Source organism: Opisthorchis viverrini (genome assembly GCF_000715545.1).
Source record: "Opisthorchis viverrini unplaced genomic scaffold opera_v5_176, whole genome shotgun sequence".
Lineage (NCBI taxonomy): Eukaryota > Metazoa > Platyhelminthes > Trematoda > Opisthorchiida > Opisthorchiidae > Opisthorchis > Opisthorchis viverrini.
In genome coordinates this window covers 281,245-305,714 of record NW_008751834.1, presented here as the reverse complement: position 1 = coordinate 305,714, position 24,470 = coordinate 281,245, and the positions used below count along the sequence as shown (strand labels likewise).

General features: G+C 41.2%; 2 protein-coding genes across 2 annotated transcripts in view; one reads left to right on the top strand and one right to left on the bottom strand.

Moving 5' to 3' along the window:
- Window positions 1-988: 988 nt before the first annotated feature.
- Window positions 989-22,602, top strand: T265_07602 (hypothetical protein; the record flags this gene model as incomplete). The annotated part of the gene is given in 10 exon segments (XM_009173166.1): window positions 989-1,009; window positions 3,398-3,709; window positions 3,723-3,986; window positions 4,030-4,225; window positions 5,270-5,430; window positions 7,951-8,054; window positions 8,905-9,039; window positions 12,129-12,366; window positions 14,100-14,246; window positions 22,525-22,602. 10 exon segments carry the CDS (start codon window positions 989-991, stop codon window positions 22,600-22,602), a joined length of 1,656 nt encoding a protein of 551 aa, XP_009171430.1.
- Window positions 21,981-24,470, bottom strand: part of T265_07601 (hypothetical protein) — a gene marked incomplete at both ends in the record, with an annotated part of 19,773 nt that continues 17,283 nt past the window's right edge. The window contains 2 exons of the mRNA XM_009173165.1: window positions 21,981-22,269; window positions 22,369-22,606. Coding sequence (XP_009171429.1) covers window positions 22,105-22,269; window positions 22,369-22,606 — 403 coding nt within the window. The remainder of the gene's footprint in view (window positions 22,270-22,368; window positions 22,607-24,470) is intronic.

The following is a 24,470-nucleotide window of genomic DNA, read 5'->3' as shown; positions in this document are numbered from 1 at the left end:
CGTGTGTTCCTCCACTGGTGAACCATCTCGCTTCTCCTGCGACTGAAACGTGGCCAGTGGTCCGTCAGGCAGCCCCGGGCCAGGCGAACCAGCTCCTCCACACTCTACTGGCCAGTTGTTCGCGCCAACCGCAACTGGGCACCAAGCGCTGGCTGCACACCTGGCGGCCGGCCGGCGTGTCGAACTCCGCTGCAGGGCTTCCTTCGCGGCGGCTCAATCCATCTTGCGAGGGCCTCTTCTGGCCGCATCCAGGGATGCCTTCGCCCGGTCCCTGAGAAGGGTCTTCAGGGCCGCCAAATTACATCGGTCGGTCTCCTGTCCGGCAGCATCCGCAACCTCCTCAAAGTCCTCCAGCAAGGTTCGAACATCCCCATCCTCAAAGGCTTGCTGCCACGGGTCATCCTTATCCTGTTGACGGCACAAAATGAAGGGAAGAAGGTCTTCTCTGGGGAGTCACGAATTAGAAAATGCCAACTGACCGTTCACAGACCGTTGGACAGAGAACCAAAACTCTCATTTCCACTTTATTTACAAAAACCTTAAATCCATCTTCTCCTGAACGCGTCTTCTTGAACTTTCATGAATATTAATTGACTGTTGTTCAAATCCAAGCAAATGCTACAAAGTGACTCCGCAAATTCCGCAACAGATCTCCCTTTTCAGGAGACGCAAAGGAAAATTCCAAGAATAACGCCTACTACTCGCAAGCCTCCCCCATCAGTAGTATCATGCTACACTGATACACAGCACGCACCAACGTTGTTCGGTGGAATTCCATATGTCTGCCTAAAAATACGGTGTAATTTCACTCCTTAAGGTTTCCTCGTGAAACCAGGCGTTGTTTTTATAATGCGATCCACAGCTATGAGAGTAAACTGGCTGAAATAAGCCTGCTTTGTCAGTGTGGACTCCCGTGTAAAACGGAAAGAAAACTACTCATTGAGTTGCGCTAGTACTACAATACGGAAACAAAACGAAATATACATTAATGCAACATTGGTTGCGCCATGTATGTAGGCCGTCTTTCCTACTTGGAGGTCGGGCGGCAACCGAAACCTTAGCGAGCTCACCAATGCCATATGTACGCCCCACCACAGTGATCCTGGAGGGCCATATATTCCAATATTTGGTAAATTTGGAAAATAGGTATCTAATTTTATTAGGACCCAGATGCAGCCGTTTGCCGGAGCCACAACAGCAACGGCATGGCGGAAATGGGATAGGCAGGACTTCATCAACACAACTGCATTTACTGTGGCCTTACTACTTCCACAATAACATGCACTTATTCATGTGGTCTTCGTAACGGAATAGACACAATTTTAGGAACCGATGACGGAAGGGAATTATATTGCATCAGTACCAAGCTAAACCGTATCTTACTTGGGTGCACGAACGACACCCCTCCGAACGGCCATTAAACCATTGTGAATCAGTTGAAAAGCTCGGAAAACAATCCAATAAGTAATAACTTCGTTTGAGCCACCAATAATCTGCAGCATTTCCAAACTTTCACGTAAGTGTCACCCTCTTACAGAGTGGTTATCACATTTTGACACACTATCAAACTCTAAGATTATATGTGAGGAAATCCTACTGAATGGATACAACTTTTGTTCCGATTCCAAATGGATCTGTACGAAAATAAGCAGCAAACTCCGTCCACGAGACTCATCATATGACCACTGACCGCAGAAAAAAATTATCAGTGCGAAACCCAAAATATATCGAAGTCCATTTGGTCATATGGTCGAACTTGTGAACATGATTTGCATTCACTTTTCTGATGAACGGAAGTTTCCTTACATGGTAGAATTTCCAAAGATCTTACTTAACTTCTTGGCATATTTCAAAATGTGGTTGCTGAAGCATTCTTTTTGGTGATCTTAGAAAGTGGATAAACATTCAAATCTTAATGCCTAGTTCGTGCTGACAGAGCAACTACGGGGCTTCAATTGTGACGCCGACTAGAGTCTTCCTGGAAGTCTGCTAAGAATATATTTCATGAAGTCCGTCAGTGCGTGTTAGAATGCACGCTACCTGATGTCAGGTAGTTCGCTGAGTAAGGTCACCGACATTTGTTCACGGCATCCGGATTCAAGTCTTGAACTGTTAGATAAATCTTGCTGGAAATCATGCTATCGAAAGACCTAAATGAACCTCAACAGTATCTCTCGTGCATATCAACTGGATATGCTAAGCAGAAGCCACTTCATGTTTCAGTTGACACAATATCTGAGAAATCGCATTATATTTGCTTGTCAGAACACAATAGTTATGAGGTTGCTGAAAACTCCTAGTTTACTCAATCATTGCCCTTCTCAGAGCCGGCATCAGTCTCGATTTGTCATAAACAATAGATTAATCCAGGATTGACTTGGGTCACCCGTTAACAGTAACTTAATTTGCAATTGAGTGCATTTCACCAATTGTGCACAATGTGGTGTTCAACCGGAACACAAATCTGACGAAAACTTGGGGAACGTTGTCTACCTGAAGAACCCCATAAAAGGCAAAACCGATTTTGAGCTTTCAAAGAGTTTCTACTAACCTTATGGTGGTGTAGCGCGTCAAGCGAACTTAACGTGAGATACCGCAACTTTTGTCCCAATGCTATTTAGCAACCCAGTGGTCTTAGAGGAACTTTTTGGGCGATCTAGAAAGTCTCAGACGGTTAGTTTAAAAGCACTGTAAGATTAGTTAATTGATAAATTTCTTTTGGAAGCTTATTTTTGAAGCCCCATCCCCCTTAGATCGCCATGATTTGACGCTAATTATGTGTTCTGCTAAGGTCAATCGTTTGGAGAAGATGGGAATTAGCTACGTTTTCACTAGGCTGTTGTGGACGGCTAGCTTAAACGTCTCTGATTTAGCTTACAACCCCGAGAGCTGTTTAATAGTACACGTGTGAACGAACTTTTCTGCAGTTTAGTGGTTGCGCACACTTTTACAGACTCGGTACCGTCGCACAATCGATGGACTTCGGGCTACAACTGGAAGCCTGGTCAACGAACTCAATTGGCACTGTAGGCTAACGTAACTGTTCGTGTCAGTCATTTTAGTTTTGGTAAGGTTCTCGGTATCGATCGAACGAAAACTGCTTTGGTTTCTGCGTTTTCAGAGTTTCGTTCAGATTACGAAAGCCTGACTACACCAATATCAGATTGGCCATGCTTATCCACCCATGCAAGGACCTAAAGCAACTCATTGAAACTTGCTTAAATATTGTTTGTTACAGAAAACAGGCTGCTTCGGATACGAAAAACGATGGCGTTTACATTTTTCTCTTGGAATGCAACACATTCAGTTCGCTCTAGAAAATGGATATGATAATACGTGATATTACACAATGCAGCACATGATGAAACACTAGAATATCATCATTGGCAATTTCCAGCGAACAAAACAGATTGTTTTGCCATTAAGTGAGCCAATAAGAAACCAAGAAAAAGGCTGTATTGCTCGGTTTACGGTTTACGTATTTAAGCACCAGAAATTATTCTTCAACAGAAACATGAAGGCCACAAATATGTCACAGATGGTTTTGATGGTTTCGATGCATCTTCTTCAAACAGTCTTAGTATCGGCTAATTTTGAGAGAGATGAAACTTTACTTACAAATTCCAACACCCGCGACGGCAACAGCGGGTACCCTCAATGGGAAAACATGCAGAAAACGATAGATATCAAACTGTACTCTTTGGAACAAGTAAGCTGTGTAGCTGGCTTACAGCGAAAACGCTATTCAGGGCATCCACTATGGCCGTATAGCCATGGGGTTCCCGCCGCAGCAGTTTGATGTAATCTTTGATACGGGTGGACGGAACCATTGGATACCCTCGATTTCAACAAAATCTCCTAGGTTGCTTAGACGAAAGTTATACGATATGAGCAAATCGTATCACGGTAGATGGTTGGGGATCAGAAATTCTGTCCATTATGCAGCTGGAGTTCTGGAGGGTGAACTTGTTTCTGATGTGTTGAGCGTGTGTGCAGTTTCTTGGTTTTTTGCTTATATAATTTGTATAGATCGGTTCATCCCACATGCCTGGTTTTGTGTTCATCGAAGCGGACTCACTGAGTGGCCCGGCTGGTGTGCAACCTGTGGCGGATGGCGTTATTGGCTTGAGACAGCCTGACAACCCCAAAGCTCTGTTGTCTCCGCTGGTTAGACGGCTGTTTGTTCGTGGACTTATCAAGGAGGAGGTATTCACGTTTCGCTTCTGTGGGTAGGTTGTTATACCCGAGGAACAGAATCTTGTATTTTACTGTTATTGCACAGTTCATATGACGTCGTTTTATTTTCGTAAGTCAAGTTTAGAAATCAGCTGATTCATTCTAACACCGTACCTTAGCCTTTTATTTGACTGTCCAGATTGAAGCGTATCCATACCGTATCAATCTAAAACAACCACTCCTCAGTTCTGTTACGCTGGACTAGATCACGTTAAAGTTTCCTTGTAACAATCGTACAATAAATCACCGGTTTTCTGTCCTCAGGCCAGCAACTTTACTCTTTGTCCACTAGTACTAATACAGCAAAAGATAATTACATGTTTTTGCCCCACAAGAGAAAGCCAAGTTAAGGCGATTGTTTCAATGTTGCCTCCATGGGGCAAACGATTTCTGTGGCTCCAGGCAGTGTACTATTTATAATTTTTTTGTTACACTTTGAAACACCTTAACCAGTTGCGTTGATGATTCAGTGCACCACTCATTGAGCCGACAACTTTGAGGATGCCGAAACAGTGATACCTGTCAGCGGAAGAAATACGAATAACCATACGATAGGCGCAATACACCAGAGAAACAATTGTAACTCCATTCGAATGTTTTGAACGTATTTTGTGAGTGCACAGTATACTCCTTTGTTTTGCCTAGAGTGACAATCGCGATTATGATATGCTAACGCAGCGTGCATCCTACCATGCGTACAAGTACTTACAACAGCTTAGTGAGTGTGCTATATGGTTTAAATACAATGAGGACAACAAGATTATTTACGTACGCAGAAAATTGAAAAGACAGCTAAGTATATTGGGATCTCAGTAAGCATCTAAACACTATGTGTTGTTCTTATGCAACTGAAGTCACTTTAAATGAGTAACGCGGTGCCCGTATTCTGGTCTAATTAATCACCCAATAGAGAGAATCCTGTGCAAGAAGAGTTCCTCTGATTTGGCGTTGAACATAACATTTGTCTGAAATCGCAATCACCGTGCTGTATACTCCCCTGATGGCTAATCGGTCGTTCTATGGACCAAAATAGTATTCGAGAAATACACTCATTTGCAAGTCAATTTGGTTTTCACGGGAGACTCAATTGAATCTCTCGTTTATGATGTCCTCCAGCTGAATGTGCTGCACACAGGCCGCCTCATGATTCAGTTGGAACGATATTCGAGATATCGCAAAGTTTTCAGCAACCTTGTGAGTAGTTTCCTTTACCAAAATAGTATCTTTTTTTGCAAGAAGGTTGGTGAAAAATCGACATACTCTAAACGGCCTTCTCCACGCGGTCGTTTACTCTTGAAGGCTATCCTGGTGGGATGGAAAATCTTACATTGGTGGTCTTCAGCAATTTTTGTATTGCTTTGTATGGATAAAATTCAACTAGTTCTAAACATCGTGACACCGTTTGTCACACCGCGCAATAAATCAGGTTTGCACAGTATCACTTTGGGACTAAAATTATGAACATGTTGCATGTAATGTGTATGGATGACAAAAATCCTACGAACGAAGGAGACGAGCTCACTACCTGAAAAGCCACAGTAGGGTAAACGTTAATCCCGAGTTTTTCTCAAGAATTTCGACAATATCAGCGATTCACCAGTGTAGTTCAAGATGATGAATTATCCAAAACTCCACTATGTATACATTATTCCAATACCCCCGCAATACAACAAAACAGAGTTGCTCCATGCGTGTCCTCAAGTTCCTGTTGACCTGGCGAATTTTCGTTTGCCAAATGAGTATTAGACGCTTCAGTCAAGGACGAATAAATCCAGTGCTTCAACTGGAAGAGCTGAGGTTAAAACATGAACGATCATGGATGCTCAAAGTCCTTAATGTTGGTGTTAAAATCACACATTGACTCAGATCATATGGTTTACGGAAACCGACGCATATTTAGTCGATCAAAACAAAAACGCTAAAATACAGCAGGATTATCTTTTGTTATATCTGCTGATTCGTCCATCTGTGGCATCTGCTGCTGACCCGCTCTAGTGCCTAGTGTCGGAGAGAAAAGGGAACACAACAGCTGTATTCCGAACAAGCGAGTGAGTGAGAGAGCAAAAGTTACAACGGCCCCACGCTATTCAAAGGGGTCTTTCTGACATTGATCCAGGCTGTCTGATAGGCGTTAGTGAACACCCATCAACATCGTGCCTCTGTGAAAAGCCTGAACGCTGATCACATTCGGTAGTGCTTCTGTGGCCGCAAGAACACTCATCAGGTTTTGCTGAATTGATTGAATGATTGACTGGCCTGGATGCTTGCCGGCTTTCTAGTTGAGTTTTTGGTGGAGCAGTAGGTTCCGGGCGTTCTGAAGTTGCTTTCAGGAATATGACCTTCCTGATATCTTTCAATAGCTTCAATTCAAGGCGCTATTTTGTACAGTCCTCTACTTTAACAATAAATTAGTTTGATGTTTGTTGCTAGGACGCAACGTATAAACGGGCTGATGAACAAATCATTTACAAAATGGTGGAAACTCACATGACCTAATATCCTTCTTCTGCCTCTGACTTTAAAGCCCTAATCAATCGAGGTCTCAATGCAGTGAATCATCACTAACGTTTGCGTTTATTGGATGCATGTGTCATGGAGAAAGAATGCAAACTTGGCGTGACTGGAGTTAACCGATTTTCTTTCTAGTAATAGAGGTTTCCTACTTCAAGATAGAAGCACAAAAGCCGAGACATTAGTTTGTTGATGGCAAAACTTTGCTGAGTCAGTTTTGGCATATATTCAAGGGCTTGAAGAACGATTTTGACTTTGGTCGATGAGCTTGGTAATGCAGGCGTGACGCAAGTGCACGAAGTAGTGTCCAGGCTAGAACACATCTGAGAAACGTGTACAGTTTTCTCAAAACTACATCTGATACGAATAGGTGTCTTCCCGATCAATAACACTGATGCGTCTCCCAACTAATTATAAAGGAAAAAAGACAACTCATTTTGAACAAGACGTTTTGTCTCACTGAATTAGCGGTGGTTTTAGAAGACAAGCATTTTGTTTTTCCATTCTCACAGCTATATTATGGTTCATTTTAAATAACGTGGGATATCGTAGTGTTAAGGTAAGGCTTAGATTTCAACTGCCACAAAAGCCGATTCGGAAATATAACCGACCAGACTGAATATAAAGTCCATTAGAATATATAAAACGATGTGAGAGCTCCCTGGTTTTGGACAAGGCCGTTTTTTCCATTTGAACTACCCCCCTTCAAATCAGTTAGCCGTTCACATCAACGTCAAACAAATAACCGCTGTACGGTCAAAAATGGTTTGGCAAATGGTGCAATTCGCCAGAGTCGTACCTGCTATTGTGAAAAAATAATATTCTGTCGTAACCCCTGTTTCAGGCAAAGCTTACTATATGGTTAAAAGGAGTACAGATAGAAGCTTGTCGACGAACTGGGTGGTGTGACACTGAATGACAGTGAAACGGAATCAGCCAGATAGCCATAAAATTAACGAATTACTATGCTTGTCGTACATTGGTTGTAGGTCATCATACTCGTCACCAGGAGTGAAACTCTTCAAAGCTAAGTTGTGTTCATTAATTTGCGATCAGTTGCTTGTTGATCTGTCCACCGAGTCTGGCAATTAACTTGCAAGAGTTTCTTCCTAAAAATAAGAGACGTCATCAGCGAGCAGTTGGGAATACTTCTTCCTTGCCTGCGTGTATTTAAGCGACTTTCAAAGAAAATCTGTTATCGAGAAATACACCCATTTGCAAATCAATTTGGTTTTCACAAAAGATTCAACTGAATATCTCGTTTGTGATATTCTACAACTGAATGTGCTGAACACAGACTGCCTCACGTTTTAGTTGGCACGATATTCGAGATATCGCAGCATATTTTCATAAAGGAAACTACTCACAAGTAGAACATAAGGTCAGCGAAAAATCGGGGACTACGCCTACTTGATGAGATCCTGGAAGGGCGAAACCGGTCGTGGGCTGTCAAAGAGTCTTCAGCAACCTTGTGGGTAGTCTCCTTTATGGAAATATGTTATCCATTGACGTGATTAGCTCACAGTTTCTCACAGTTTTATTGTGAGTTCACAGATGGATCAATGAACCCAAGAGTAAACTATCTCACAGCGAGCTAATCACGACAAGAAACAAAGATGCTTTCGGAAGCCATGTGAGCGCACGCAGCTAAGGAGAAAAGTATCCTTCCCACCGCTCGTTTTGATGAAGAAATTTTTCACAAGTTGATTGCCAATCTCGTTGAAAAAATCAACATGCACTTGGTCAACTATCAACGATTAACGAGTGTGATGCATGGATAAATTGTGGGACTAGAGTCCCATACCCACCTCTGTTTTTAGAATGATAAATTTGGTCACATATAATAGGAAGGTTGCAGGTAGGTCCAACATGGGTATTGAGAGAAATTCCATTGAACTCCATTAGACAAACGTGCGTACGTGCGGTCTTTAATTGGATCCGGATGATAGAAAGCGTACATCCCCATTAGCCTGCTTGGTAAGGCACCCATTTTGTACCCGAGGGGTAAAGATTCGAGTCTAATTAATGAATCTGTGTTCTTGGACGTTTTTTCATCAATATGGGCTCTTACGGCTTTCACTGTCTAGCTTGGATTAAGTATGGTTAAAATTGCTTACACAGTTTGTACACAACTGACGCACTATTTGGATATTCCAGATTGAGGTCTCCGACAACAGGTGCATCTCTGTACAACGGGGGTGATTTGGTATTTGGTGAAATTCGTGAGGCCCATCAAATATCCGCACCAGTCTACCTGAGCGTTACAGAACAATGGTACTATTGGACCGAATAGTAAGTGGAACCGGGATGCAGGAATCAATAAATGCAATATATTGTCTGGATGTAATTCCTGCGCTGCTAAACTTCGTGCGTTTGCTGCTAGATCGTTAGGCATCGTGTCTACAAGGTGAACACTGCCTCATCCAACCTTGGTAGAAATTAAGATTTGGTTTATAGGACGTTCAAGGGTGCTTTGGTTTTGAAAGAATGATGAACTTCATAGAAGATGACTTCATTAGCATACATCAACCAAGATGTTTTGCTCTTCATAGTAAGCAGAAGCGTCATTCATCAACGTCCATCCATCCTCAACATAGTATACTTGTTTAGTTTGGTTTTCTTCCCCTTTAATCGATTTTACTTTGAATTAATTGCCTAAACGTTGACTTCTAATCAGGAACCGAAGAAAATATAGTGAGTTCAAGGGCCTTAAATCAATTCTGTATGCTGTGCTTATTGAGACTCAGTCTCAAGAGCATCTTGTTGGTGGTTAGCCACTCCCAACCAAAGGGTAGGTTTGATATCGTCATCATACTAAAAATACTGCTGAGCGATGAATAAAGTACATCGTACACTACGTTATGCCGGTCAGCATAAGACTGAACGAGTGTTTGTCCCCAAAAATTTACCCCTCAGAGTTGCACAAGGACGTTGTAGCTGGAAGAAACAATCGTTATCTAAAGAGACCTACATCAGTGCTGAAATTGATCTTTCACTCTCTTACAACCACATAGTTTAACTAATTATTTTGAAAGCCCCAAAGAATACTAAGGAAAGATTGGGCGTAAAGTAACTTGGTAATCGTCTACTATAAGCTTTTGAGATTATCAAAATTTCAGATGCTCATTCATGGGGTCTGGAAAGAAACTGCCGGTGTTAATTCTCCAAGCACAAATTCTTTAGCCAAGTACAGGTGGGGAGTAGGGAGACCCCATTATAAAATGCGGGGTAAACTCCGGATTTCGCACTCTTCCGCCATGTCACAAGTTCCTCATATCGGAGTGTGCGGTCTTCTCAAAGATGAATAAGAAACACGCTTTTCTCAGTAGACGATGATCTGGCATGCCAAAGGTGACGGTCCTGGATGTTTTCCGCCATTGAGTTACTTGCTGCGCAACTAAAAACCCGTTTGCTAATAACCACGTTGCAACTTCACTGACGTCATCCGACACAGCAACACTTTTAGGACGTTGTTGCTACAAGACCTGAAGACACCTCGTATTATTTGCTCACAGGAGACAGGTTTCGCAGATGAAACTGCTATTCAGCATAGTACTTACCATAGTATGATAAGAGCGATGTTTGAGTCTGAATGAGTGATGAATGAACGCCATTGGTTGGTAAGTGTTTTTCGAACCTTTAGAAATCCTGCACTGAATACTTAAGGCACATTTCCGACACATTTAATACAATTACTGAGGTATATAAATTGCACCATAACTTCCAGCGCTCGCCTCATTATTTGATCAGTGGTGAAACTGGATAGAATGTAGAGGCTTAACAGACTCCAATTTTTCCGAGAAACTTTTTTGAGAGATTCACTAAACTCCAATAAACCTGAAACTATGCAAGTATATGGATCTGACTATAGGGTGGGGGTATTCTGTGTTTATCAAGCGCAGTTAGAATAACTGACAGGCCGACGGAATCTAACGCAGCCATAAACGAACAAAAAAATAAATATACAATCGTTCTCTTACACCCTATGGAGTTTAAAGTTGTGTTCAACACAGCCTCTACAGTGTCGAAATACCGCTTGATTCTCACAGATTAAAATGTTGCGTTTCGTCTTATGACAACGATATATCAGTGGTGCCAAAAGTCTTGGAAAGATGGGAGTCCATCTGATAAGGTTGTGGTTAGAACATTTACTGCGTACTTGAACATTAGCCTTACTATCGAGTGCCCCAGTTGACTGGGATGGTTGTTTTCTCCCAAATAGGTGCAACTCAGTCAAGCACTGGCAGGCGAATTAACCACCATTCTTGAACAAACATGGTGCCATGTCTTCCGGATTAGCTGCAAGGATACTATTGAACTACACTTAGAGGAGCAGCTTAGATTCGATTTATTCTGTCGATTGTTCCCTTCATAAAAAGTAATGAACTTAACATGTAATATACTACGTTGGTTACCAGGGTTTTATGGCTGTTTATCATTGTAAATCAGTAACGGCACGAAAATGGATAATTCATCAGCACATGTGATTGAGTAATCCGGTTTTATCCCCATGCAAAATGTACAACCCTCGGCTTCACTCAGCCAGTTATCAATAGATGCAGCAAACATTTTGAAATCTACACAAGTTGTCTGGCAAGGACATCCTCTACCATCAACTCAAACTTCATTCTTGTCCAAAAAAACACTCGATAGTACTCTGTGTTGAAACACTGTCACATCAGATGGATATTGATATGTTCACCGACCTTTGCAATGGAAGTGAGCACTGATGTAGTCTACCCGAATGGTGATCCTTGTTTGCAAGTCAACTAACAAGCTTAAGGTACGAATCCAGGGCTAGAATGTTGGCCCTCACGGCTTTATATGGCCTGCATATTTAGCTAGTTTTAGGCTACTAGACGGGAGAGTCTTTTGCATCTAAAAGTCTCAAATCTTCTCAAACTAAGAGGTTTGCTGGAAACTCTTTGACAGCATGCTACCGGCTTTGCCATTCTTAGGACTCATCCCCAGCAGTATCAAGTGGTTTCGCCTGGCACATCCAGCTGATAGTTACCATTATTTAGAAATTCAACTCGAATTTCCTGTTAACACCAAACTCGTTTCAAGCAAGGTGTATTTCATCAGTTACATTGAAGGTTTCTCACCTTTGGGGAGATTACAAGTAAGCATGTTGTGGATGCCGGAATTCACCTAAAAAGTAGTTGTTTGCAAAGGGAATTATAATTTTGTCATTTATTTGCTGCGTAGTCATTGCGTAGCAGTTGTAGATGAAGGGCCAATACTTCTTCCTTGTTACTATTCATTAGGACATGCCTTTTTTATTTCATGTCCTTTGACAATGAATGAATGGATTTCCAGATTGTACACTTTTTTCGAAACACAAATGCGACAACAAACCTACGTTCTTCTTCTATTTTCAGTATTCGGATTGGTCAAAATTACATCTGTAGGTCCTGCAGGTCACTGGCAGACTCGGGCTCAGGAAAGATCGTTGGACCAGAAGACCAAGTTAAAAGTCTTTTTGCACAGTTTTCTCATTCGACTGAAGTTGGTGGTCAACTGTTTGTTAGCTGTGCACACATACCTTCGTATCATCCGATGGTCATTGGATTGGGACAAAAACACTTTGTCCTGAAAGCACGAGATTATATAATTCAAGTAAGTGGGTGTAATGATTAGTAGTAATACACCCAAACGAACTGCTGGAGCTCAAGCACCATTCATACTGGAGGACGAATTCAGTAGTAGAGTGATAAAAAAGAGATCTCGAGAAGTTGTCCATAATGAACGGGATCAGAATAGGAGAATATCGAAGAGAAATTCCTATGAACAACAGTTCGGAGTAAGACGTAGTCAGTGTGGTTGACCTAACGATTTTTGCGAACCCAATCCAATTTGACGTACAAATTCCGATTTCCATAATATTACAGTTGGTCAGTTACGCCAGCTTTTAATTTGGATGAGTTTTCGCCGGACTGTTGTGTCTGCCAAGTGTCTGACAATATGCTGGATCTTGCTATCTCATAAATGCCGACATATTGGTACTATGACAGATAAATCTTCGGGAAGCTAGCCATAGTGGTGCCTAAAACAGGGATTCTGGTTTGGAGGCTTTTACGTGATCACATCATGAGTAATGCTCTTCTATCGATGCACTGTGCTGTCAGCCAGCGGAGTAGCTCAAGAAAAGGTGGGTGCAAAAAAGAGAACAAAATTACCTGGTCCCGTTTTTGCATTACGGAAACACTGGGCACTAGAGTGAACCGTTGTTAACAAGAGTAAGTCTTCTTGGACCTGATTCATCATGTTCTATGTTGAGTTGGTCACTTCTAATAAATATAAACGGTGTTCGGTTGCTCTTGGTGCTAGCTGGTATATCCGTGCTTGATTGCTTTGTCTGTTCTCTCTGCTGCCTTGCATGACAATCGGTCCGTGCAAAATAGCAGTTTTAACCTATCCAGCGGGACCTATTTTTCGCTTAACAGACGCTAATCGGTGCCAGTGATGCTTGTGTACCCTTATTTAAAAATACAATCAGTTTTCGTAGTAAACGAGGATGTCCATATGCGTCCGAAGTGACGTCTGAAGAATTACATTCCTCTTTGCATCAGTATACGTTGAAGACACTGGTAAGCTTCCCGGTTGACTCACAAGACTGTGTGTATTGAGTGCACCTATGTACTTCATAAACCTATATGGAGGAGAATACTGAAGGGAATATTGACTGCTCAGGTTGTATAATCGATTGTTTGTTTGTTTACTCATCTGGTAAATTGGGTTACAAATCCTTTATCACCGGTTGGAGTGAGGTATTTTGTGAATCTCTGGACCAAATAAAAGCGGTGCAGTGCGTCAGCGGAGCTGCCAATATTCTGGTCAATAGCGAATCCTCCGGAAGATACGATGTTCACAGAAGCTCAACTCCAGAAGAACACAGCCCGCCGGGAAGCCTTCGCACGCCAACACATATACTTTGTCCATGAACGCTTGTCGAAATCAGTTCTGCTTACGCAGCGTACCAATCCTCTTCGCGATGAAGAGAATCGTCGTCCCAGTTGGTGGGAAAGCTTTTACAACCTAATGGCTTGACTCAACGAACAACCAGTTGCAAGGACCACGTACTATACCACTAAGACTGGCAATAAAAATGTAAGCTACTAAGTGATTCTGACTAAGAAATAAGTGTAGCATCCAACTAGACGCCCATGAATGCCTACATTTTCACTGAACGGATGTCTCTTTTGGACAAAGATTCGCCGATTAAATAAGCCTCCCAAAAGAGCGCATTTTATTCCAGCCCAAGACCGCTAGCCTGTTAGTGAAAACTCTTTCTCACCAATCCTCCGTGCCGAAAAATGATACCCGTAGTCTGACAATAATTTTTTCTTTAGGAAACATTCAATGGTGTACAGCGCTGCGTTTTGGGAATACTCTATCGACCGGGAAAACCTAGGACGCACTGGACTTTCGGTATTTCGTTTCTTCGAAGTTTTCACACAATTTTTGATCAAAGCAACAGTCGAATCGGATTTGCTAAGGTGAAGTGCTAGCACAATATAATATAATTTTCTGAGACCTCGTTTTATTAATTTTGCGATGGCCATTTGGTAAATTAATTCGTAAAGATTTTGAATCGGTTTACAAAGCAGCTCGTTGTGTTGAGCTTGACAAAGGCACAAATGACGTTTCCACAATAAAGGACAAAATATTTTGAAATAAGACACAGTGCTTCATTTGAGGCTGTTAAAACCTGCCTGGATACTTGCATAGTAGTCTACGTCCACCTAAAGTTGACTAAAATATTGACACCGAATGCACGTTTAGTGAACTCTTGTTTATTATAATATTGCCTTACCAGATGGCTAACCGGGAAAACTGACTTACATTATGCATACAGACTTGTGTACATGAACTTCACAAGCATTCCATTAACCATAGTGTACGCTTTGTGGTTAGACACGTATCAATGTCAACGATGAACTTGACTTTCGAAAGAGTTTGGATGATACTGCCAGGTACTGGTTTTGACATACCGGTTACGTAGCATGTAGTGTTCCATATAGTGTAGCATATAGTGTGCATGCTACATGCTGCACATAGTACACTTTTATACCCAACTTTACCTATTATCATTCTTGACTAGCTCCTTGGCCTTTGAGGTGAGTTCGCATTCAATGAGTAGGCGAGCGGGAACTTATTCGACATCTACCCACTAATTGTATAGAATGTTTTCTAAGTTCTCTGATCAAAAGCAGCCTTTGTTCGGTCTTGAACTAACAGATTTTGCGCGACCTCCAATGCTGCTGGAAATTTCTCCGAACTGCTTGTATACTACTGCAATTTTGAGGACATACCCTTAGACTCAAGAAGACAAAGGGCAACGTGTGAAATGTTTGGGGACATAATGTGTTAGTTTGCCGTAAGGAGACTTTCGCAGCTCACATTTTTAAGTGGTCTTTGGGTTGTTCATCCGGTCGGTGTGCTCATCAGACAAGCCAGCGGCAGGACATAGCGTCAGGACAACTTGAATCAGTACATCATACGCGTTGCCATTATTCTCATGATGTAAAATAAAAAATTCAAGATGCGAAAATTTATGCACACAAAAATGCATGTTGGACGTCTCCATAATACCAATTCAAATCACTGCTGATAAATAAACTGAAGGTAGAGCAACGATGGCAAACGAATTGTACTTTTGCACTTCGTTTGGTTGTTGGCTTTTTCGCTGAGCTGGGCAATCCGACTGCATATATATACATATATATATATAATGATAAGCACCTTGCCCATGGGGAAAATCACTTAAGCAATTACTTGTGAGTTTATCGTGGAAGCTTAAAAACAGCCCGTAAGCAACTATCACAGTTCGTATCCAGGCGCAGGGTGCGTTTTCCTCCACTAGCGTATAGTTGCGCACTATGAATTCCGATCTATGTGGTTCATCCGATGAATCACTTTACTAGAAACGATCACTCATGTTCATCGATACCAAAGGATACTGCACCGAGCAAAACCTGTAAGATATTGAGGGTACCCCTGGGAGCATGAATTCGCTGCAATACAGTGCAGCCCGGTACAATCAAAATGTATCCCTGGGTGGACAAGAATCAAATGAAATTCATCAGAGCAAGTCAAACAGATTGCTTAAGGTCCCTTCGCATTTGAGGTCACTATTGTGATAGTGACGATTCAGCCGGTGATTCTAAGAGAATTTCCATAAGTTCGTTATGCTCAAGAACAATGGCTGTGAAACGTTGACGCATTCAGTGCATCAGTAGCTGGAAAAGTGGAACAGGTAAATCGGTCTAAACACGGTCGGCTCAAGATGCATCAAATAGCACTGACAACGTTCGGACTATTCGTGAAGTTTGACTTAGCCACATGGAGTTATGCGATGATAAGAAGGATCGTATATCCATAGGAACGGTAGAGAAGGGACAAGATACTATCTGACTCAGAGGTATGGTTTGAAAAATGATCTAACGACTGCCAATCGATGGCCGATTTTCAGATCCATTCATGCTAGCCAATTACAACGAAACCCCACGTGTAAGTTTGACACTGGTTGTCGCGTTCATCTGGTGCCTCCCAAAGCAGACCTGTCAAAAGCTAACCTCCGATCTTTCCGAAAGTTCTCCATGTGTTTGTACGTCTAGCTGCTACATCGTCCAACCAGCATGGCTTTCGCCAAAGAAACACATATGGAAATGGACTGGCGAGATATTTTTCCTTTGAAAAGTTTATTTCTTGAGGTTTTGTGAGTTTCATCAAACATTTTCAGTAATACAGTCATTTTAAAAAGCACAACTACCATTTTTGTTTCGCACATTCTAGGTAATGGACATTAGACACACAGATTGCATCCGTTTCCCTAAAATTCCGCCTTGCATCCAACTTCACCTTCATGATGTTTGCCATTTGAGACGGACAGCAAAACTGAGAAATATACATTTGAATTTTGCTCAAGTTAGCTACAATCTTTGTAAACTACAGTCCAAATAACCGATTTTTGAATGTTTTCTGCCAAACAGATAGACTACGTAACACCTGAGCATAGGTGCTGGAACATCTTGAGCGAGCACAATTGGTTAGAAATTAGTAAGAAGCATTTATACTGAACAGGGGGTTAAAAACATTCAATTGAATGGTTTCAACGACTCTTTTCATTGTGCACCAACATGTTGTGAACCACAGTCTACTTAATGCCTTCCCATTACTGTGAGCCTCGGTCTGGATTGCCGATTGATAGCCTGGTGCGCTTGCCCAATCAAGAAAAGTCAATGAACGTGCGAACCGGCTGATCTATTGATCACTGTCGCGTACAAGTGGTCAAAAATCGATACTAAGAATACAACTCATCTGTCAATGGTGAGTGTAGAACAACCAATGAAACCTGTCTCAAGGAAAAAACGGTTTTTTCATTGGTAGTTATGTAGTCGGAGCTGGTCCTCCTAGTAGGAAGCAAGAACGCTTTTCATTGTTGAGTTGATTGTTAACAAGTTACGAACCAAGCGGTTACATGTAATTGGAAAAGAGAGTAATATTACCATTTGTACAAACACTGTTATGAACATTCTCAGGTATTCTCTTGAACTTTTCTGGATGCACTCTGAATATTGAAAAATAATTAACAAACATTGAAAAGTAGCTCCATTATTTCCTCACTGAACACCCGTCAAATGTGGCGGTGGAAGTATGACACTTAACCAAACACTACTCGCATGGATTGCCAGTAGCATACGCTCGAAGTTGTTTATTGCCAAACATCAACTGAATGGTTACAAACTACTGGATCGGAAAGTAAACATCTCATGAGCACCTTATTTTAAAGAAGTAAACATCTTCATGCACCTTTTTGAACTCTCTTGGATATTCATTGACTATCACGCAATATTAAACAAACGATGCAAAGCAGTTTTACAGGTTCTGCACTAAACCTCACCTTCCATTAGACGCGAAGTGGAGTTACATGAAAACCACTTACTACTCGCATGCCTCATCAGTAGTATCCATCGTTACGCAAATATTCGACTAATTCTTCAATTCATTTATTAGTCAGGATTTTCGTGTGTTTGGGGCTTATTCTGGTGCATCATCATACTAAATTTACGTATTAGTTATCGTTTTTATAGTGGTTATTGACGAGCATTGTTAATATTACTGCAACCTAACCGAACGAACGAAAAATATTACGGAAGCACCCTCAGTGCGGAACATCGATGGTGGTGTAACACACAAGCGACCTAACAATGAAGATTTCATTAATGAATTATGAAATGGTGTCTAAGGTTTGCAATCTGACACGATTCACCCCCCACAAACTATTATCCATATCCTGCAAATTTTTCAGACAAAAAATTCGAAATCAACATTATCCTTATATTTGTAACCCCTTTCACACAACAGTTCTGTCTTGACCACTTCGACTGAAATAAGGATGATATTGTTCCTTACCGACGATGATGGTACACCATATCTTGGTGCCACCAAACCTTTGTTCAATGAATGTTTGTGTAAGGTGTCCGAATACTCAGTATACGATTGCTTCAAGGCGATTCATTTGTACCAATCAGAGACAGTGGTTACCAATAACACTGTAGACCTCAAAGACATCAAAGATCACGTAAAACATCCCTAAGGCAAACTGTCTCTATCATCCTTCATCAGGGTGAATTTTATTATAGGTCTAAAAACCCCTGTAAGCAAATTACAAATCTTGTTCTCAACAAACAAAACTCAAACCTTGTTGAAAGAAGAATCGTCCTTGAGGCCCATGTACCGAGGGGCACAAACGTATGCTTTATGACAGATTCCTTCTCCCCGTCCTTGGTTTTCCTACTGGGTGTTGTAACCGCTTTCCGTTCATGGTCTTTATTCATTCGTTATGAGAAGACTGAACATATACCCGTTGATCCAAAGAGCTTGATTAGTACATGTCCACTCAGATTCAATTCAGGTCCTGAGTTTGGCTGTTGTCCCTGTCACCTGCTACTTTTCATGAAGGGAGCATTGCAAACTTGTTTTATTACCTCAGCTCAGTGAGGAGGACTACTGTTTTCAAGTAATTTTGCTAAACCAGCTCAGTAAAACCGGTGTAGTTTCACAATCTATCGTTGCTGATTTGCTAGTCATTGAATGCAGTAAACTTTGGTAAACTACCTTCATTCAGTCAGCAACCCCTGCGCCTTATTTTGCCTTCGGGTGCTTCTACCCACAAATCGAGATCCCAGTTTTGTACTCATGATAGAGAAGCACGTATTTCTGTAGGCATTTATGTCATCTGACGTCCGTCTATCCTGCTGGTACTCTTCACACCGCAATTGATGGTTTCTGCTTGTCAGATATTTTCTCTTTTAATGTCACCAGACCCTGTTTCCGACAGGACTGTGTGATGCCTCTGTTTGTAAAATTTTCCCTTGCATGACTTGCCAGCAGACATTTTTTTAATAACTTCGGTTGTGGGCATATAATTCTTTTGGCCATTTGAATACAAATATGTCTGTTATTGGTTAATGGAACTGGGCATTTTGTGGGAACAATGCACCCATGAACTATGTGCACTATAGAGGTAAACTAGCATTTGTAGAAGCGACAACGCGTGAACATTTTTCGATGAGAACGCTGCATCCAGCCAGCGCATCTATCGCGTGAACTATTGCAACTGTTTGAGTCACTCAGAGAACAGAGCACATTTGTAAAGTTGTGGTGTGCTGGTGTAACGGTGGATACTACTGATGGGCATGTGAGTAGTTTTCTCGTAAATCTGCTTCACGATTCTTGAAAAGTGAGATCTATTGCGGAATTTGTGGAGTTGCTTTGTAGCATTCAATTGCATTTGAGTAACGTCAATGAATATCCAGGAAAGTTGAGGAAGACGCGTTCAAGGAGAAGATGGATATTCAGTTTTGTAAACAAGATGCATAAGAGAGTTTTGCTCCCCTGTACAATTTGTATGTAATTTTGATGAACTGAACCGATACTAAAGAGCGTGATCGCGTCCGTGCTTATTTCCAGTGTCCTAGAAAAGAACTTTTTATGAAATAGTAGAACTAGTCTCACTTTTCTTCGCTTGAATCTCTAGAGTGTCGCCACTGTCACTCAACTGGGTGGGAGGCATTTTTCAACAGCCGATGAGATTTAAGTCAACTGCTTCTGGAATCACATCTAACCAAGTAACCTCTCTCCTAATGATAGCGGAATGCGAAGAATTGGGAGTTTTCAAATGATATCTTGTGATGTAAGTTAAGTCAGTCTATGCTAAAGAGTCAGTAGGCACTCTACAGCTGATTCATTCTTATTGGGGACCACAGGCGTCTGTAACTCAGGAAACTTCAGGAATTTTGAAGCCCACAACCTCCTGGTTGGGCGTTTAAAAAACGTTACCGTTCAGCCACGTGAAATAGCTTCTGTTAAAGATAGGATCCAGAGCCACTCATCCTTCAAAGTGCTAGCCGTTCATACTACTGATCACCCACTCGTGATCCAGTTGTGAAGTATTCAAACCACTAGCCTCCAGATTGAGGGTCCGAAACTCCCTGGGGTTTCGTGAGATGCCCAAAACTGAAGATTGTTAGAAAGGAGGGAAAATCTATGCAGTGCGTCTCACATTTTTAGAATAGATTGTTTTCACTTATGGGACAAAATCTCACTTGATAAAGTCTTTTTGAAAACAAACCTCTCAAAACAGAATAAAGCACTTCTTGCGGATCTCATTTTTATTTGTCCTTTTTCGAGTATATGTTACACGGCGAAAGGACGGTTAGTTTTTTGTTATCAACTGGTTGTGTTCAGCACGCGTGTGGAAAAAAACAAACGTGTCAACTTTCCGAATGCGAGCTATCCTTGATTTTTTAGATTGGTTATCATATCAGACAATCATGTCCTGAAAATCAGACCCTAGTTACAAACCTTTCAAAATTACCATCATCTGGTTCATGGGGTTTTTGTAAGTTCCACAGAGTCATGGGATTAGAGACCGTTCTATAATATTCCGGAGTTTATTCACGTGAAATTAACTACAGTTTTCTAGTACATCAGCTCCACCAAATAAATTTACATAAAACCTGGATCTTCGATGTACGGTTTGAAGCTTATTTTAGTGGCTAGAACTAGGTCCCTGTCAAATGAAACGAATAAATAATATCGCCTTATTCTGCATTCTTATGGTGAGATAAAGTTTGAAAAAATGCCTTCATGACAGTTTCAAATGAAGGAAGTTTAGACTACAATAAAATCAAAGAAAAAGAAATTTAATCACGTGTCACCTGTCATTTGTAATCTACCCGATCGAAATAGGTTAGATTTAAATTGGTTTCCATAGCTGGAATTGTCGGAATCAAGTCAGCTTTTCCAGAGCTCTGAATATAGGGGAAAGGCATATAAATTCGGATAGAGACTGAGTGTTTTTATCATCCACATTCCATGTGTTTACCGTGGTCCATTTTTGATAAGCCTACATCCATTAGGTGAGTACTTCCAACCATTTACTTTACCTCGATTGAACATCTCACCTGCATGATATTAACTTCGCGAACTCTGGAATGTTTATTGGCTTCTACATGAAATATAATCGTATGCTGTAACCCAAATGGCTATAACTTGTCTCTTTTGCGTTTGTCTATTCCAAAGGCTCACTGTGTGTTTTATCTCTGATTTTTAACGTGGATAAATATAGTTTTTAAAAACGGACAGAATTTACGTGAATTAAATGAATTGTTCATTAATTTTGCTTTGTTGAAATTACACGACCATTTCACACTGTCAGATTCATTGGGTTAAACCAATTAAAAATGAAATGATTTGGAAGCGTCATCTTTATCAGTAAAGCCGGCGGAGCCATGGCTTTGAGGCTAACTGAGTGTAAAAACTCCAGCTGTTTTCAGTCCTGATGAGTTCAAACAGGGACGACACCTTGGGAGTGTTTCACGTACAAAACAAAATCTACGGCCTAATGATCACCTATGAGGATTGCGGAGAGTTAGCTGACAGTTCGTTAATAAGTAGACATATAGCAAATTAGAGACAAAGCCGAAACTCACTAAACTTATTCAACATGGTCTCCGCTTCCTCTTAAATCCCAAGCAATCATTAAAATAGGACTAATTAAAGAATGACGCGCTGATTATGTCCTTTTTGCTCATTAGCTTCCCAAAATTCGCACTGGTTTTCAACTACAGACTGTTTGCAAAATAATTGGGTATTCTGGCATACTCACAATCGCTGGAATGCTTTGGCCAACTTTTATCAGAAGCGCATAGAACTAACTTTTTCCCAAGTCAAGTCATTTATCCAAAAACAAAAAAAACTTCTAACATTATGCATGAAATAAAACTCAAAGCTATTTAATCTGACACAGACGGGTAAACTGGTCGTACATAAACTCGGTCCCCTTCTTCAACTGGGACACTTCACCTCTGCGAAACCCATTTTCTTTTTCCCGTGGTCAAATATTGTGTGAAAAAAACGCAGAATCGAAGTTCCAAAGGTCCAGTGAGTTCGCTTCTCCTCTGGAATAAAACGGATGCCCAAAATGCAGGTTGCTCTGCCTTTACGCACATCCTTGAGTCAAGTGAAAAGGGAGAAACAGGCATGAAGTCAACACAAGTGAATGTTGCTTTTTTATTCCAAATGTCATTGAATAATTTCACTGGTATTTACCTGATAAATAAGGTCTCTCGCACGTAAATTAAATGATTTCTCCTGTATGCCAATTCGAATAGGTGGATAGTCATTAATCGTCCTGCAGTCCACATAGAGTGCTCCTTTCTTTATCTGGGCGTTTTTGAACTGAGAAAACACCTGCTCTACTTGTAGTCTTGGACCAACTGTTTTAACCGCACCAGTGTCTGCAAGCGCCTGACAGGAACTGCAGATTTCAACTTCACCGACTGAAATACTAAAAAATGGAAATCATTGAATTTATTTATCTACTGAATTCAACTTTGGTTATCTTTATGATGGCAAAATCTCCATATTTTACCAAAGGGGAGAAAAAATAAGCCCGCCATAAAAGCGCCAAACAAAGACGGGAGCAGGCTTCAAAAACTGGGACTCATATCACTGTCGTTTTGTGCCTAAAATGTCACTTCGTGAGTAAGTATCCGATTACAACAGATTTTGCAAAGTACAGCCATCCTTAGAATCTGCTTTTAACCGGGGCGTTTAGGCTGCTCAGAATGATTTTTATCTACAATCACGAGGGGGGGGCAGTTGGAACAGTGACAGGTATTTGACTTCTTTGGAACGGCCTATTGTCTTAGAATCTGGACATGAACCTATCAGAACCGAGAATTCAAACTCCGATTCGGCGAAGTTCTCGGGGACATTTTGGTGCCAATCTGTTCAAAGGGTGTTACAGAGCACCAAAACTTGGACACAGAGATTCCAGTAAACTTCATCTTGGATACCATTGCTTCCACAAGAGCTTACCCACGCAACTGCTTTCCACAGAATGGTTGTCAACTGACAATCATCCGGCTGGGAGGCACATAAAATCGATTGGGGAGTCACTTCTCCAGAGAGGTTCAAAAAACTCCCTAAACTTTTCTGAAATAAATATCAGTCAATCGTGTACCGTCACGTTTTTTTACTAAAAGCAGTTTTTCCAATCCCATTGAATGCATTATTAAGGTGAGATGTTATTGGAAAATTATGGAATCACCAGTGAAATCTATTTTAGCAAAGCATATAGAGTTCACTTATTTTTTACGCGTGTCTTCCCCGACTGTCGGGATACTCGGAATCAACCTCATAGAACTGGAAGTGCCCGACAGAAGCACATCTCAAATGATATCGAATTTCACTGAAATTACAACAATAACATACATCAGCGACACCGCTTTTGTCTCCGTTATCGGTCCTTGGTGCAGTCGCGTTTACAGAGTAGCCCATTTTTATAAAAAAGCGGCTTTTTTAGGACACGCTTCACGTGGCTTTGACAACATAGTCCCTATTATTTAACAATAGCCTTTTAAATAGAAAAATCGGATACGAAGCAATTGGACAATGAACCTGATTCGTGAGGTTTAATGGTTCTCTCAAACCAAGCCCTTCCAACATCAACATTCATAATAAATACAGTAGGGATTCCGTTTCGCACGCTTGAAAGCTAGTATCCATGTGGAACAACTTTCGGATATTCGCAAGGCATTCACAAACCTGTCCGTGATCAGCATACTAGAATAGGGTTTGCAAATTGAAATAAATTTTGGAATCGCCTTTCAAAAAATTGTTGCAATCAAACACACTGTGTTACGTAACCTGTCATTCCCTCAGATGATCTAAATTTGTAGGTCCACAAACCTGTGATCAGCATACTAGAATAGGGTTTGCAAATTGAAATAAATTTTGGAATCGCCTTTCAAAAAATTGTTGCAATCAAACACACTGCGTTACGTAACCTGTCATTCCCTCAGATGATCTAAATTTGTAGGTCCTACTGCTCAGCTCTTCCTTCCCCCATGGTTAACCTGATAAAACAGAAACATAAGAAGACCTCATCGACTGTACTACTACAATGGATTCGTTCGAATTGCTTAGTATGCCCCTAACGTAAATGACGCACACTTGTTTATTGATAATCCTATTCATAGATCGAACTACACGAGAATCTGGACCAAGAGGGCTGAGGTGAAGAAGGCTTAGAGGAAGTCAAAAGAAGCTGTAGTTGCCAAAAATTTGACACTGTTCGCTAAATACAAATAAGTGGCTAATTTTTGGTTTGGTTGCTAAGCTGAGTAATTCTTGCCAATTCATAGCTG